General features: G+C 42.6%; 1 protein-coding gene across 1 annotated transcript in view; it reads right to left on the bottom strand.

Annotated features, from left to right (window-relative positions):
• Positions 1–240: 240 nt before the first annotated feature.
• TMEM178B (transmembrane protein 178B) overlaps positions 241–14,820 on the bottom strand; it is a 212,490-nt gene continuing 197,910 nt past the window's right edge. Inside the window, exon 4 of the mRNA XM_005527922.3 lies at positions 241–495. Within this exon, the coding sequence (XP_005527979.1) occupies positions 245–495 (251 nt within the window). The 3' untranslated portion in view covers positions 241–244. The remainder of the gene's footprint in view (positions 496–14,820) is intronic.

Genomic DNA, 14,820 nt, shown 5'->3' with positions numbered 1-14,820 from the left:
AGTTGGATGGAAGAGCCACGTGAGAGAAAAGCTTTCCCATCACTGTGAGAAAGAATGAAGCAACACAGAGTCCAGTGGAGATGTGAGTGCCATGTTGGACTCAGCTCTACCTTGGCACTGGCATTAATTTGAGATTTTATATATATATATAATTTTATATACATATATATGCATGTATAGGCATACATAGGCATATATATATATATATGTCTCTGTGTGTGTGTGTATTTGTTTGCTATTTGCTTTAGCACACTGTCCCATTCTCAGGTCTAGATTTGGGGCAGTTGGTCCTGGGGACAGGTTGGACAGAAGGGGCCAGAGTGCAGAAGAAGCCAGAGATCAGAGTGAGGCCCAGGCCCCCCCACGCACAGAACATGGACCAGCCATAGCCATGGCTGATGTCGTCGGGAAGTCCGTACAGGTAGCGGGGGTAGCGGGAGAGCTCAAAGTTGATTCCAGCCACGCACGTGCACAGTGAAATGATGCAGAAGGTTCCTGGAGGAGAGCGGGAAGGGGAGAAGGAGGAAGGAAAAAAACAAAGAGAAGTTAGAAGAGTGATAGACACAACCCTTTCCAAACTGCCCGAGAGGAGCTGGTGCAAGCAGTAAGGAGGTGCCTGAGGGAGGATGTTTGAACAGAGAGTGGCTTCGTCTGGAGGCTCCATGGGGAAAGAACTCAGTGCCACCAGAGCCTTGAATATTGATCTGCTGCTGAATAGAGCTGTGTGGGAACCTTCAACAGGAACAGTTTTTCATTATGAGCACTCCCTTGGGGAACCAGAGTGCTCCATGGAACCATCGATTTTTCTAAAACTTTGCTTTAGACAAATAGAGAGTGAATAATCTTGTTTTGACATTTTTTGGGAGGGAAAATAACCCTAAATTTTTTGTTTCATTCCAATTTTTCAGTGATAGATTTTATAGAATATTACAATAAACTTGACATGTTCTGGCTCTGTTGAAATGTACATTTGAACTTGCAGGGGAGATTCTCTTTATTCTTTTCTTATATCAATACAGAATTTTTCATTATGCAGTCTCCTTTTAAATATCGCTTTAAAAATCTTTAAATCCTTCACAAAACTCAGATTCTGCCTCCTGCATGACTCCAGTTTCAATCTAGATGCTCTCTGCCATGTCACTGAAACCTTCAAAACATCCTGTTCGTTTTCCATCTCTGCAGCAATATTTCATTTCTTATTTCTTCTTGAGAGCACTGCGAGGACAAACTTCATAACTCTGTCAGGTGGTGTTATGGAAAGACACACATATAAGATGAGGCTGAACCTTATCCCACCCAGATGAGTCTAATTTTGATCTTTGGCCTCCAGCTTCATCGAAGCTAAACTCTGAGCTCCTGAAATGTCACAATTGCCACCCACACACCAAATAATGGATAGACACAAATGCTACACACCTGCCGCAAGAGATAGCGACTCAAGTCAGCATGAAGTTGGCACTTTATTTTTCCTCTCTAATTCCTCCCTTTGTGGGCCTCTGAATTCCCTGGAGAGCCCTGGGCACAAGAGACGACCTGCAGGACTCGTGCTGCAGGACACACACGGTCAGTTCTGCGTCTCCTCGCTCTGCTCGTGCATGGATCAGTCACGTGTGACGTGTGCTACCTGTGCAGCACATCCTGCATCTGTTCACTAGCAGCTGCTGCTGAGGAATCTCTTCTTCCTGGTCACATCCCTAAACCAGCACAATCTTCCAAAGCAGTCACAGTCAGCCTAGTTTAAGTGAAACATCCTGTGTTCCGGTGCCCTTGCTTCCTTCTACTCCTTCCTGCCCCTGGCTCTGCTTCTCTTCTGCAGCACTTTTGCTGTTGTTTCTCTCCTGCTTTGCTCTTTTTAGTTGCAGTTGCATTGACTAAATGAATTTGACACTCCCCACTCTGAACACAAAGGTAAGATTATTTGGTGAATTCATATGCAATTTGGTTCAGAAACTGGAAGCATTGTCAGGAGCATACACACATCATCAAAGCGTGTGAATTTTCCACTCTACCCACCTTGTTTATTTAGTAGCAACCTCACATAGGCATTAAATCTATAAATCTCTATCATGGACCTGCTGTGAGATCACTGTTATGGTCCTCTCTCTGTTCTATCTTCTGATCACTGCTGTGCCTGTTTGGATGGCCTTTTCTCCACTATACTTTGGAAAGTCACAGTCTCTGCTGTAAAGGTCAGGTGCCTCCCCATAGCCACTGAACAGCTGCCAGATGGCCCAGGATATCCATAAATACTTACATTATCGGAGTGCCACTGGGTACCAGTGAGGACCAGTGAGCTGCTGCAGTAGTACTACGCCTATTTCATTCCAAACAGCCTTCTTGCCCCCTACCAGCACCCCATCAGTCTGCAGTCAGTGGTCTGGATTCTTACAAAAACAATCTTGTGAGATCCCAGGCTCTGGAGTTGTTCTATACTGCTTCAAAGCACAGAACAGGATAAAAGGGGAGATCTCCCTCCCACAATCCATTAGTCAAAAATCAGGGTGTTTGACTAAAAACCACATGTCCTTTCCTTGTTTTACTATGTCACTTAGGTTATTCAATAATATGAAGATGTCTGACAAGAATGCTGTGTTCTGTGTCAGAGTGACTAGTACATTGTGGGATCAGGGAAAAAAAAAAAGATGCCTCAGAGGCAGTGTGCTCTGAATTGGCTCATTTCATATGGTTGTGGTTAGAAAATTACAGGGAAGGCCTTTCTTTGCTAGTAAGAACATGGTAATTTCTGCTGTCTCAAAATAGAAGATTGTTAAGAGAGGTGGGTGGGAAAATCTGTGTGGCCAGACTAAAGCTGCATTTGCTAAGTACAAAAGGGAAGGAAATAACTTAGGATTTCAAATACTCCCCGTGCTTGCACTCTTTGTCTTGGTGGTTTTGATCACAACCTCTTCAGTGCAATGAGTGTTGCATACTCTTTGTATTTGAACAGTGCCAATATATTGGCACTCCACCTTGCCGAGGGTATTCTGCCCCTTAACAAGGGAACAACAGAGAGGACCAAGTAACAACACTAGAGAACTAAGCAAATCACAAGCATGAGACTTCTCTAAAAAAAGCCTGGGCTCTTTCTGGAGAATGTGCTAACCCATGATGACAAATAATGACTGCCGTGCACAATGTCACAGAGTGCAGAGTACAGTCCTCAGCCCATCACCCCCCTGTGCCTCTGCAGGATGTCTTGTACGACACAGAGTTATCTGTCTCTCTGGCACTCTTCATTGCAGGCACAAAAAATGCCATTTTATGCCATCTAGAAAAATCTTTATGGCCATTTTATGAGTCCTATGTGTTGCTTGTGTTCAGCCAAGCAAGGAAGTTCCTGCTTATAGTTAATCTGGCCTCTCACCAGGAAGGCTACTGATGAAAACCGAGTAAGGTTCCTACCTCTTGACTGTTCAGTAGCTTTTCCTCATGAACTGGCAATCATAACACAAAAGATCATCCTTGCAAATTGCACAGTTGTTGGCCATTGCAGTGGAAGAGTCATGGGTAAAAGGATGCAAAACCTGAGCTTACCCGTGGAAATGAAGCCTCTGCTAGTCCAGGTATGATATGGAGCTGAGGTGGCAGGAGGAGGGAGGCTGTCACTCCTACCCATGATACTCTGCACTACAGACACGGTGCTTCAGAGGCAGCAGGACTGCAGGAGGTCATGAACATTCCCAATCCTACAATCCTTTTCATCCCCAGAAGTCAAACTGAACCCATATGCTGTTTCCTCTCAAGTTTTTGCTGTCAGTGAGGTATCCTCCTACATGTGCACTAATGCCCCGGATGCCCTGGAAACTGCATTGAAACAAACTTCAATTTCTTTGTGAAAAACACGCCCCATAGCAGTGATTCAAGCAGATGACCAGACCTGAAGGCTGGCAGTTCAGCCACGGCCCTGATGCACAAAATGTGAATGGCAGGTGGCAATAGGAGCTTGCTGGTACATGAGCTGCACAGGGAGATAAAGGCCATCTCCTTCAGCAGCTGAGGGGAGCAGAATTCACAAAGTTCTTTGTGCTGGGATTTGCACATTATCCTCCTAAGTGAAACTTAATGAACAAGACAAGGCAACAGTGGGATTTTTGACAGGTAATTCATGTGCCACTGCAAAATTCTTCAATCACGTGAGAGATGAAATTTCATGTAAAGCTGTGTCTGTGCCATAGAAACTGCTGTTTGACATGTAGTGAAACCTCCATCCTGATTCCTTGTCAGGCGGCCTCCCTTCATCTTGGCCTGGTTCTGACGGTGCCTGTCCGGCTAATGGGCTGATGATCATCAGTGGTTTAAGAACCTGAGCTATTAAATACCTCTTGGTTATCTTGTGGCTATCTTTCTTATATATTTCAGAATAATATAAAACCTTACACTGACTGTCCCTTTCATTTAGATTGGAAGATTTTTTAGGACAGAGATGAAATTATTTGCTATATATGCATATAAGATTGGGGTCCTGCCATCCTTGTTGCAGGGGGAGACATCATCTGAAGAGGGATGGCAGGGAAAGGTAATATCAGTGTTGGTCAAAGCCTAATACCATGTGGATTATGAGTCAGAGCCTTTTGCTGTAGCTGTTTTCAAGGATGATTATATCAAGCAGTGCCATGGGCCTCTGCTGCAAGGAATTAATTTTTTCTTTTTTGTAAATGTCCCTTTCTTTCCAATCAGCCCAGCTGTGTGAGGGTCTGCAATGCCTCCACAGTTTTTAAACCTCACCTCCAGGGGAGACCAAAACTGCTTGTGAGTGAACTGATTTAAACACAAACAGGCTCAAATCATCCGTACCAAATCTGTTTGAATTTTCCCTAATGCCAGTATCCCCTTGAGCCATGTCAGAAGCCACGTCCTTCACCCACAGACCTGGCTCGACTTCCCCAGTGACGGAGCTTGTGGGATTTCCCAAGGTCCATGGTGTTCTGTGAGACAAGAACTAAGCCTTTCTTAGATGCACTGCAGATGAAGGTGAACCTTCGTGGTGCTAGGCACAAACAGACCCAGTTGGCAGGAGCTTCATCTAAACATCCTCATCTTTATTATTAGGGAGGAGGGGTCTGACTGAAACCTGAAGGAGACAGCACCAATTTGAAGGTATGGGAAATCCAAAAAGTGAGTAATTAAAATGATCTGGGCACCAAGCCCATCTCTGAGACCCTCCTCTTACAGATCATTTGTCTCATGATTTGGAAATAGCTTCTTTCTCATCTGACAGAATGATGCTCATCCTCTCCCTTCCCCCCACAACGGATAGAAATGACTCACAAACTGTGCTGTCAGATGTACAAAGTAAACAACCCCAAAAACTGATTCTTCTTGCCTTCTGTTATTTTTTAAAGCATATAGAAATGTCAAGTATTACTTATAAATTAGTAGATAAAAAAAGAACCGCGAAGGTATGGATTTTAAGATGTCCTTTGAAACCATGCAGCTTTCAAATAAATGTAAATCTCTGCCTTTTAAAGTATTTCTAGTAGCTTCTTGTGGCCACTAATGTCTTTGGAAGGAGTGCTGTTTACTTAATTATCATCACTTTCTTTTATTATAGGGCTATGAGAGAAAAAAATCTCACAAGTGAAACATTATCTTTACTTTCTCTCTGCCCTACTAACTTTTACTATTTTCAAGGTACATCAAACAAACAAACAAAATTAGGTCTGATCCTAAAGTGGAGTGTGCAGCATTAACTATTTAACTTATATCCCAATCAAATGAAATTATTAAAAAATACACCAAATTCCCTCCCAATACAGTGATGACAAAAGCCTTTTGGAGGGAGGGAGCAGCTTTGCAGTAAACTCCTTCTGTGCACGGATTAAACGCCTCAGCAGCACGCAGCTCTTGAGAACACTTTATTGCTCTGTGCATACACGCACAGAATATAAATTATTGCTTAATTATGTACTGTTCCAGCAGAAGCAGCTTGCAGCATCACCAATAGGCTGCAGAATAGCAAGGGGTTTACTGGAAAATTGCCCTTATGAAAAAAGCGGGGAAGGAAGAATAATTCTGACTTGTGGAGGAGATTTAGTGCTGTGTCCTTGTGAGATTACATCCCCACCTGGGCTGGGATTTAACGCATTTTTATCTTATACCATGGACCAGATAAACTGCAGGGTTTGTCGTGATATTGCATTCTAGCCACTCTCAGAATGTGGTTTGCATTTGGCCTCCTGCCTCACAAGGTGCCAGAGGTGGCCAGCGCATGCCAGAGCTGTGCGCCTGCTGCGTGTCACCTCCCCTGTGTGCCTGTCTAGGGACTGCTGCTGCAGCAGCTGCAGTGTCTTATGGCACCAGAGGATTGTGTGTGCTCAGCCACAAACCCAAACGCTTCATGGGGACCATGCTAGGCCTGTGTAAATCAGTATCTCATGTACAGGAGCAGTGTTACAGCAGCTGAGGGCTGAATTCCAGTTTGCTCTGCCAATACGAGTGTCAGCCCACGTCTCACACTGCAGATTTGCACTTGGTGACATTTCTGTGACCGTATTCCCTCGGGGCATGGGACGGCACAGGGAGTGGACACCCATGCTGTGCACAGCTGCAGCCAGTGAGCTACAGCGATGAGCAAGCACTCTCTGAAGCTGTGAGCTGGCACATCAGGCAAAAGCAACACTATTTAGCTAAAGGCACAATGGTTTGATGGACTAGGGAGAGAAGAAAGCCTTCAGATCAAAGCCTGAGTGAATAAACTTCTGAGTACTGTAGCAGTGGTGATTCCTATGACCCAACCAAAATAACCTAGCAATAATAAAATGGGTTGACCACAGCCATTAAGCAAACATAACTGGTCTTGAACTTAAATTGAACTGGTCTTGAACACAGGAGACAGCAAAAATTGTGCCAGTTGTAGTACTGTGATATTATTCCAGTTTTACTGGAGCAGAAAGGAAAGAAAGGACCTCAGTGTCAAAATTAAGAAAAATCCTAATCCAAGGTTAGAAAAATTATCCCATCTGCGCATTGGCAAGCACCATGCTTGGCAACATACAGAGGCTTCTGGCAAGTTCTCTTATCTTCTGCAGTGTGGAGCTCACAGCATGACCCAGGAAAAGGCCAAAACATTAAACAGAAAGAGGCACTGGAGATCTGAACAAACTCATGTGACTCCATCACACCTCAGGTTTGCCTCAGATGATGACACATATATTTAGTAACAAGCTGTACCTTAGGCAGGTGCTTCCCACCCTAGGCATTTGTCAGAGCTAAAGGGAAACTTGTGGAGTCAGGTTGGGTTTGCCTGGTCACAGGACATGTCCTGTAGCATCAGGAATCTGTGCACCACATTGCATCTGGTCTTTTGGTAATGAGGTCATTGCACCTCTAAGTATGTAAGACCATTTTCTTCCAGTCAAAATACTGGACATCCCTCAGAAGGAGCCTCAGAGGATTTGTGTAATCTTTTTTGGCAGGAAATCCTAAATTGCTGAAAAGTCCACTGATAGATGTTCTTCAGTACAAGTGAGACTGGAGAACAGGTACAGCACAAGTAAATTCAATGCAGCCTTCTTCCATATTGCTTAATGTGTGCCACTATAAATACTCCTAGAGGGAATACTTTGAGGTCTAAAAGGACAGTTAGTCACATGCTTTTTTAATCCTTTTGTTTGCTGAAGGCAGTACTAAAAAAGACATTGGGAGCTTGGGGTGATGGTGATGGCTACCTCATTTGGGTATTTTCCCCTTTTGGTGATGGAGAAAAGCTTATCCATTTGTTTTTGTCAAGTGACCAAAGGACTCTTTCCTTGTACAACTTTCAGGATCTTTACTGCAAAACTCTCTGGGCTCTATTACAGTTTCCCTGAGCTGACCTGTTAGGAACAGAAAAATCCTTTCTATATGTAACTGATACAGTTACTGGGATAGAATAGTCAGAAACCAAAATAAGATGCAATTTTGTCTGATCAACAAGAACCACTTGCTGCAGGGCACCCCTGATGAAGTTTACATCACCCACATAAATGCTTGCAAGCAACAAACTAGACTGACCATGTACAGCCCTAAAGGATCAGGCTGAAATCTCCTTTCCTGTTGCAGAGGAAATACCTGTTCATCCTTGGTAACCCACACAAGTGCATTGGCATGACTGATCTCTGTATGCCCTGGAAGAACCAGGCTGGGCAAAAATGAGGAATGCCCTACTCATTTATAATTTTTTCCAGGTCCAATTGCTTTTTAAATGCAGTTTCCAGTGTCCAGCTAGACTCTGTCCAGGCAGATTAGACCAAGCGGGTATGACAGTGATTTGCCCAAGGGGAATATTGTTTTCTCAGCTGACAACCTAAGGAGCCAAGAAAGCAAATCTAAATCTTGCTTCAGTCCCTGCATTTAACAAAAAGGTTTGCCACACACAGAAATTTCCTCCTCATTCCCTCTGTAAAATTTTCTTTGTGTCTAGCAAATCATGCCAGTATTAATCTTCCTTCTGTTGCATGTACAGTCTTTCCTCTTTTATGCCTTGCATGCAAACAACTCAGCAAAACTTTCTTTTAAAAATACCAACCCAATAATAAATGCCAGTTTTGTTTTGTCTTCCTTTGGCTTTGGTGCATCTTGCCATTGGAATGCAGAAGCCAGCAACAGATCAAAGACCTAGTGACATTATTAAAGGATAAGGGACAAACACTGAATTTTAAAACACACAGAACTTGTTTTCTAGGGCTGTGTGTGGGAAAGTACTTTGTATTTCCATGGAATCTGTCTCCTCTGCTTTATTTATACTTTATTTTACCTTCTGTCAGCTTTCCAAAGACTTACTGATGTCCCTGAGAAGCAACTTGATTGCATGCCCTTCACGGACTACGCTAAGTTGTCCATTCTCGTAACTTTAGAAGGTACTGATGCTTCTGCCAGTACCTCCCATCCTGGTCAGGGAGAAATTACAAGCCAGTAGAGCTGACTTAAAATGAACACACAGAGGAATATGAACAGTTCTTGCTGAAAAGCCAGATAGAGCTGACTCCTTAATTTATTGCACACGAAGTTCAGGGAGACAGATTTGAGCTAGGACAGAAAAACAATGAGTTTAGAGGTGTGCATACACTACTTGCCCTGTCTTTTGCTCCGGACTATAAGATCTCTTCACCTCACTGAAGAAGCTTTTTCTCTCCTTCACCTAAGTTCCAGTGCTTTCCTGTGATCAGGTACAAGGTTGGTGGAATTGTATTGGTATTTCTTCCCCCACAGCTTGCAAGTGCACATCTAGGAGCATCAGAAATAAGCCACAGGAAAAAAAAAACAACCCACAACATATTTGAAGGTTAACTTTGAAGTCAGCTGATAATGTTTCCATGGAGATCAAATGCTATGGCGTTGACAATGAATTCTCTTGTTGAGCTTTTCCTTCCAGGGGGGAAAAAAGCCCCAAAGAACAGTACTTCAAAATGACTACACACTGCAGTACAGTTGTGTTATTGACTTGCAAAAAAACCACATCTATATCCCTCTGTTTTCTTACAGAGATGTTAACTCTTAGGTCTCAACATTTCAATGCCAGGTGTGCCAGTATTCACCTAGAGAATCAGATATATTCCTGAGGTACTGGAAAAAAATAGCATCTAGTGAAAATAATATTCTGTGGGATAAAAGATATAACTCTGCATTTGAACGCTGTAATGAGAGTTATGATTCCCCTTGAGGAGTATTATAACATGAAATTATAAAAGAGTATTTCAGTTGCTGATATGCAGTGACACACTGATGTCTGTACTATGAAAGTGGGTGATCTTTCATATTTCCAGAGAGTATCCTATTTCCTTTTCAAAATGAGTGCCAGCATAAATAAATAAATGCAAAATGTGTTGTTGGTCCACCAGAGAGCAGAGGGAATTACTAGAAGTAAAGATGTAACACGGACCCCCAGCTCTGCCTTTTCAGCCTTGTCCTGCCATCAGCTGAGCAACTTCTTTCTAGCTGGGAAATGATCAACAGGCCATCTTGGCATTATATTAACTCCAAAATATGGCAAAGGGGATGTATGTCTGCCTGGTGATTTCCTAAATATTTATTTTTTGAGTGAAAATAGGAAATTAACATTCAAAAGGCAAGTGGAAACAGTTGCTAAAGGCTGATTACTAATGGTTCACTGGTCTGGATGATGAAGCACTTCCAGTTCTACCCCCTTATCAGGACATGTGTATGTACAGTGAACTCGTATCCATACATACATGCCTGGACATGTACCTATCAGTATCCTAGTTTTGAAAGATGCAAGAAAAGAAAAGCCACACTTCAGAAACCTGGCCTAAAATGGGACCAAGGAAACCAGGTCTGTGAGAGACACCACAAACTGTGCAGGGAGAGATGTTTTAAAGGAATTGCTTAGGTTGGAAAAGATCTCTAAGATCCTCAAGTCCAACCATTAACCCATCACTGCCAAATCCACCATTAAACCATGTCCCTAAGTACCACATCTACACATCTCTTGAATGCCTCCAGGGATGGTGACCCTTTCTCTGGGCAGCCTGTTCCAATGCTTGACCACCCCTTTGGTGCAGAGGATTTTTCTGTTATCCAATCTAAAGCTTCCCTGTTACAATTTGAGACCATTTCATCTTCTATTCCTTGTTACTTGGAGATGAGACCAAACCCTTCATAGCTACAATTTCCTGTCAGGTAGTTGTGAAGAGGATTAAAGTCTCCCCTGGGCCTGCTTTTCTCCACAGTTAGGAACCCAAATTTCCTTGCCCACTCCCCATAAAGAGGGACAAAACCTTAAAGGCAATGAAAAAGGACATTTCTAGAAACAGGTTGACTCTTATTTCCTGAATATAAATGCTCTTGGCCTTGTTACATTACTTCCTGATGGGCACAAAGCCTGTGTGACTGCTTTGAGTTCTTCTCCTCATGGGTCCAAAAAGACCCTCATCAGCTCCTTTTTTGCCTTCCAGAACACCCTTGTCATGTGTTTGAGGGTTTTAAACAACCAAGAGCCTTTGAGAGTTTTAAACATTTAAAGCCTATTAGTGCTGTACATTAACTCAAGTTTTTTCCAGTCCAAAGCCTTAAATCACTTTAGAGCATAATGCAAAATTTAACCAAAAGCACAAGTAGGAGCCAGGGTGCTCACGTGTGGGGTGGGGCAGGCATGGCAGAGGAGGGAATCATTTTGTTGTTCCTGGGCTGGTCTCAAAGACTTTCGTAACCCATTTATGGCATCTCTTGATACAAACCAGCCTTTGTCTCCATCTGGAGGTCAATCCACATAAATAAAAGTTAAAGTAAAATAAAAGTTCTCACAGTGGTCTGTAGGGAGTTTTGCTAAACTTTTAAGCTCCTCTGCAGTCATCATTAATTTAGTACCTCCCACAGGAATAAAGCATGATTAGCATCCCATTTTTTTTCCAGTCTTCTAATATTTTTTGAATTGTAAATACTCTTCAAAGTGGCCAAAGATATTATGCCTTTGAGAAAAACTATCCCAAGCTGCACAGTTCATGTTATTGCAGATCTTGGTTTTTCTGAAGATCACATACCGTTATTTAAGATCTGCCTTGTGCCTTGTGCACTTGTGCACACACATGTGCATTTACACTTGGCTTTCCATAGGGGGAAAAAAGGGATGTACACTTTCTAAAATTATTCCTTTTTTTTGGAAGAAGCACAAGAAACTGAACTTTCAAAGAATAATATTGTGTAAATGAAAGAAATATATATATGATCAAAGGAAATACCTTCCATATTCAGTGTTGTGGTTGCTCATGTCACCAAAAGTAAACATTTTGAAGAATGGATAAAGACCATGATTATTAACGAAAAATAGAAATCCTAGGTGCCCTGTGGGACATATCATATTTCCCAATGAATTCCAAAGAATGGCTTTACTTTCTCCCTTTGTTTATCTTTCTCTTTGCTTCCTCTTGGCAGCTTCTATGAAGGTACATCATAACTGCCTAGAAGATGTCAGTCACAGAGCTTTGCCTTACACTTGCAGCATTGAATTGCTCCATTTTTGTTAAATTATTCAGCAGTGGGACGATTATTTTGAGACGGCAGGACCACAGTTGTGTCGAACAAACACTCTTATTTTCTACCGCTACGTGCTATTTTCAAAGTACAGCGCCTTAAATTTGAGACTCAAATGACTCAACAGCTGGTAACGATACATGGCTGCAAATACACAGATGCCTCCGTTGTCATCTCCTAACATATGCACAACACAGGCAGGGGAAGCACAGCACAGAGGCTCGGGGATTTGGAAGACCAGGCTCTCTGTGGAGGCAGGAATGAAAGAGGATATGGACGCATGCAGCACAGCTACACCGACAGCGGGGCTGCACGGGCTCCCAAGCCGTGTTTTGGAGCCCCACTTTCTGATGGGGTTGGCATCCCAGCCTGGCCATCAGCTCATGGGCACAGCGAGTCTGTGCTGTGACAGCTGGTGGCACTGGCACAGAGCCCTGGGTGTGTCCTCATCCCCGCTGGCACCTTGTGACAGCCCTGCATGAAGAGTGGCACACCTGGGGCACGAGAAGGTGACCCAGTCTAATTGTTCGGTCCATCCTCTGGCTGTGAGGATAATAAAGCATTTTGCTGCTTTACCCCTGGACTGAGGAAAGGAATACTTTGGAAGTATTTCTGAGAAGGCTGGAAATTACTAATTAAGAGTTATTTCTCCCTAGTTTAAAATAATAAAAAAAAGAGAACACACTCATAACATACATAAGTGTGTTTTTCTTTATTTCTTTAATAAACATTCTCTCCTACATATCTGAAATAAAGCATTACATTATGCCAACACACCTGCATAACTTAATTTTTTATTCCCTCTCACACATTTTTCCTGCCTGCTTATCTTTACTGCAGCAGCCACCATTGGAAAGAATAGGTGATCACCTCTGCTGTGGGAAGGATTTGAAGCATTTCTAACCCTGACCTAGATCCTCTGAATATGGATGGGCTACAAAGAGTAATGTCTCTGCAGCACTCTTAGAGGGAGTCAGAAGAAACCCAGATCAGTGGCAAAAGTGGAACTGGCAAATGGCACTTGAAACCTCCAGGCAGATCACCACTGGTGAGGAGGGAGGAGGAGAGGATGAAAGAAATTCCTGATGTTTTTGAAAGCAAATGCTAGAACAGAAAATCAGGCCAGAAGAACTCCATACTACTACTGTATGTGTACAGCATGACTTTCAGGCCTTTCAGAGCCAGTAGAAAAGGAAGTTTCAGACTCCCAAGCAAAACTCCCAGCCCAGTACCTCATGCAAAAGTACAGCAAAGACAAGAAATGAGCTGCTATATGAGACTCCAGGTCGTTTTATTACAGATCTGCATGGTGAAGCCAAATCACATATGAGGGTATTTAACAGCTGGAATAATTTCCAAATAGACTAATTAGAGACTGAATTATTAATGGTAAAATTTCTAATTGGCCTAAAGCAAGGTTACAGCAAGAAACTCTCTTGACTTTGCAAAGAATAATGAATATTTGCAAGGCTAGTAAAATTACATGCTTCTCTAAGGAAATTGTTAGCAAATGGGAAAAAAAAACCCCTAAAGTATATGTCACAAGACAAAACTGATAAGACTGAAGAGAACAGGTAAACCAGTAAACAAATGCAGAGATTATTTATTACATTCATTTGCAGTAAATTCGGAACAAAATAAGACAACGCAGAAGTCTCTCCCCGAAGGGCTGCCTTGTTAGGCATGCAATAAAACCCCTAACTATTTCACCAAAATGTGTTCTCAGTACAAATTACAGACTTACAAAAGGAAAATACATGGATGTGCAGCTGAAGGACAGAGCTCTGATAAGGATGATAAAACATCATTCTTTGTCAGTCTTTTAATACATTTACAGAGGCAAGTGATGTAGCTTTGGCCAGGGATAATTGTGTGCTGAAGCAAGTACCAGAACATGATATTGGAAGTGCCATTTTGTATTTCCAGCTGGGACAACAGACAGCAGTTCAGCAGGGAAGTGCACAAGGTAGGGAGGGGGAGGATTAAATCACTGCCAAAACACTGGACCATGCCACCAGGAGGCAGCCATCCCACTTTCCCCACAGCAGTCGCTGATGAGAAGGAAAAGGGCTTTGAAGCATTTAGCTTCGAAGTCAGCCCTGCCCTCAAATTAGAAATAATGCAAACTATATGATATTTCAAAACAGCTGTTTGAAATCAGCTGACCTGGGAAAACATCAGGCTATCAGAGATCGTCTTTAAAAGATGATTTTATATGGCAAGAACAATAACAGAAGATGTGGGGAGGTTGGGTTTGCATGACTGCAAACCTAGCAGCATCTGAGGTGTTGAAACAAGAAAATCCTATGGATGAATGTGCCGGAGAGCAGGTAGAAACACCTAGGGTTAGATGGATCAGCTTGTTCACTGATCATGACACAGGAAATATTCACAAACAACTTGATGGAGAACAGAAAGAAGGGATTCCTGGAGACCATGGAATTTGCCCTGGTAGAGTTACCAGTGTGGCAATTTGTAGCATCTCAGCTCTTTGGAGCTGGAACTAAAACTGACATTTGACTTTGATAAAAATGTTGATAAATTAGATGTTGAGGGACTGAAGACACCAACCAAAAGAATTGACAGGTTTGCTATGATAATAAACCCAAACAAGTTAAGGATTTGAACATTCAAAAGAACTGCTCAAAGCCAGAAAATGTGAGCACCACTTCCTGGGAACTGAGGAGGTGGCCACATCCAGACTTGAAAAAGCAAAGGCACAGTTTTGGTGCAAATAAATTTACTTTGGTCAAAACAAAAAGTATAAAATATTCCATGTGCATTCCCTCAGGTAGATGTTTATCTGAATTCCTGTTAGACTAGGTACTTTGATGAGCATGAAAGCATCACGTT

This window comes from Pseudopodoces humilis, chromosome 5 (assembly GCF_049639895.1).
Source record: "Pseudopodoces humilis isolate 2021_Gansu_Grassland_sample_001 chromosome 5, ASM4963989v1, whole genome shotgun sequence".
In the NCBI taxonomy this organism is placed as follows: domain Eukaryota; kingdom Metazoa; phylum Chordata; class Aves; order Passeriformes; family Paridae; genus Pseudopodoces; species Pseudopodoces humilis.
This window is presented reverse-complemented; position numbering and strand designations above follow the sequence as displayed.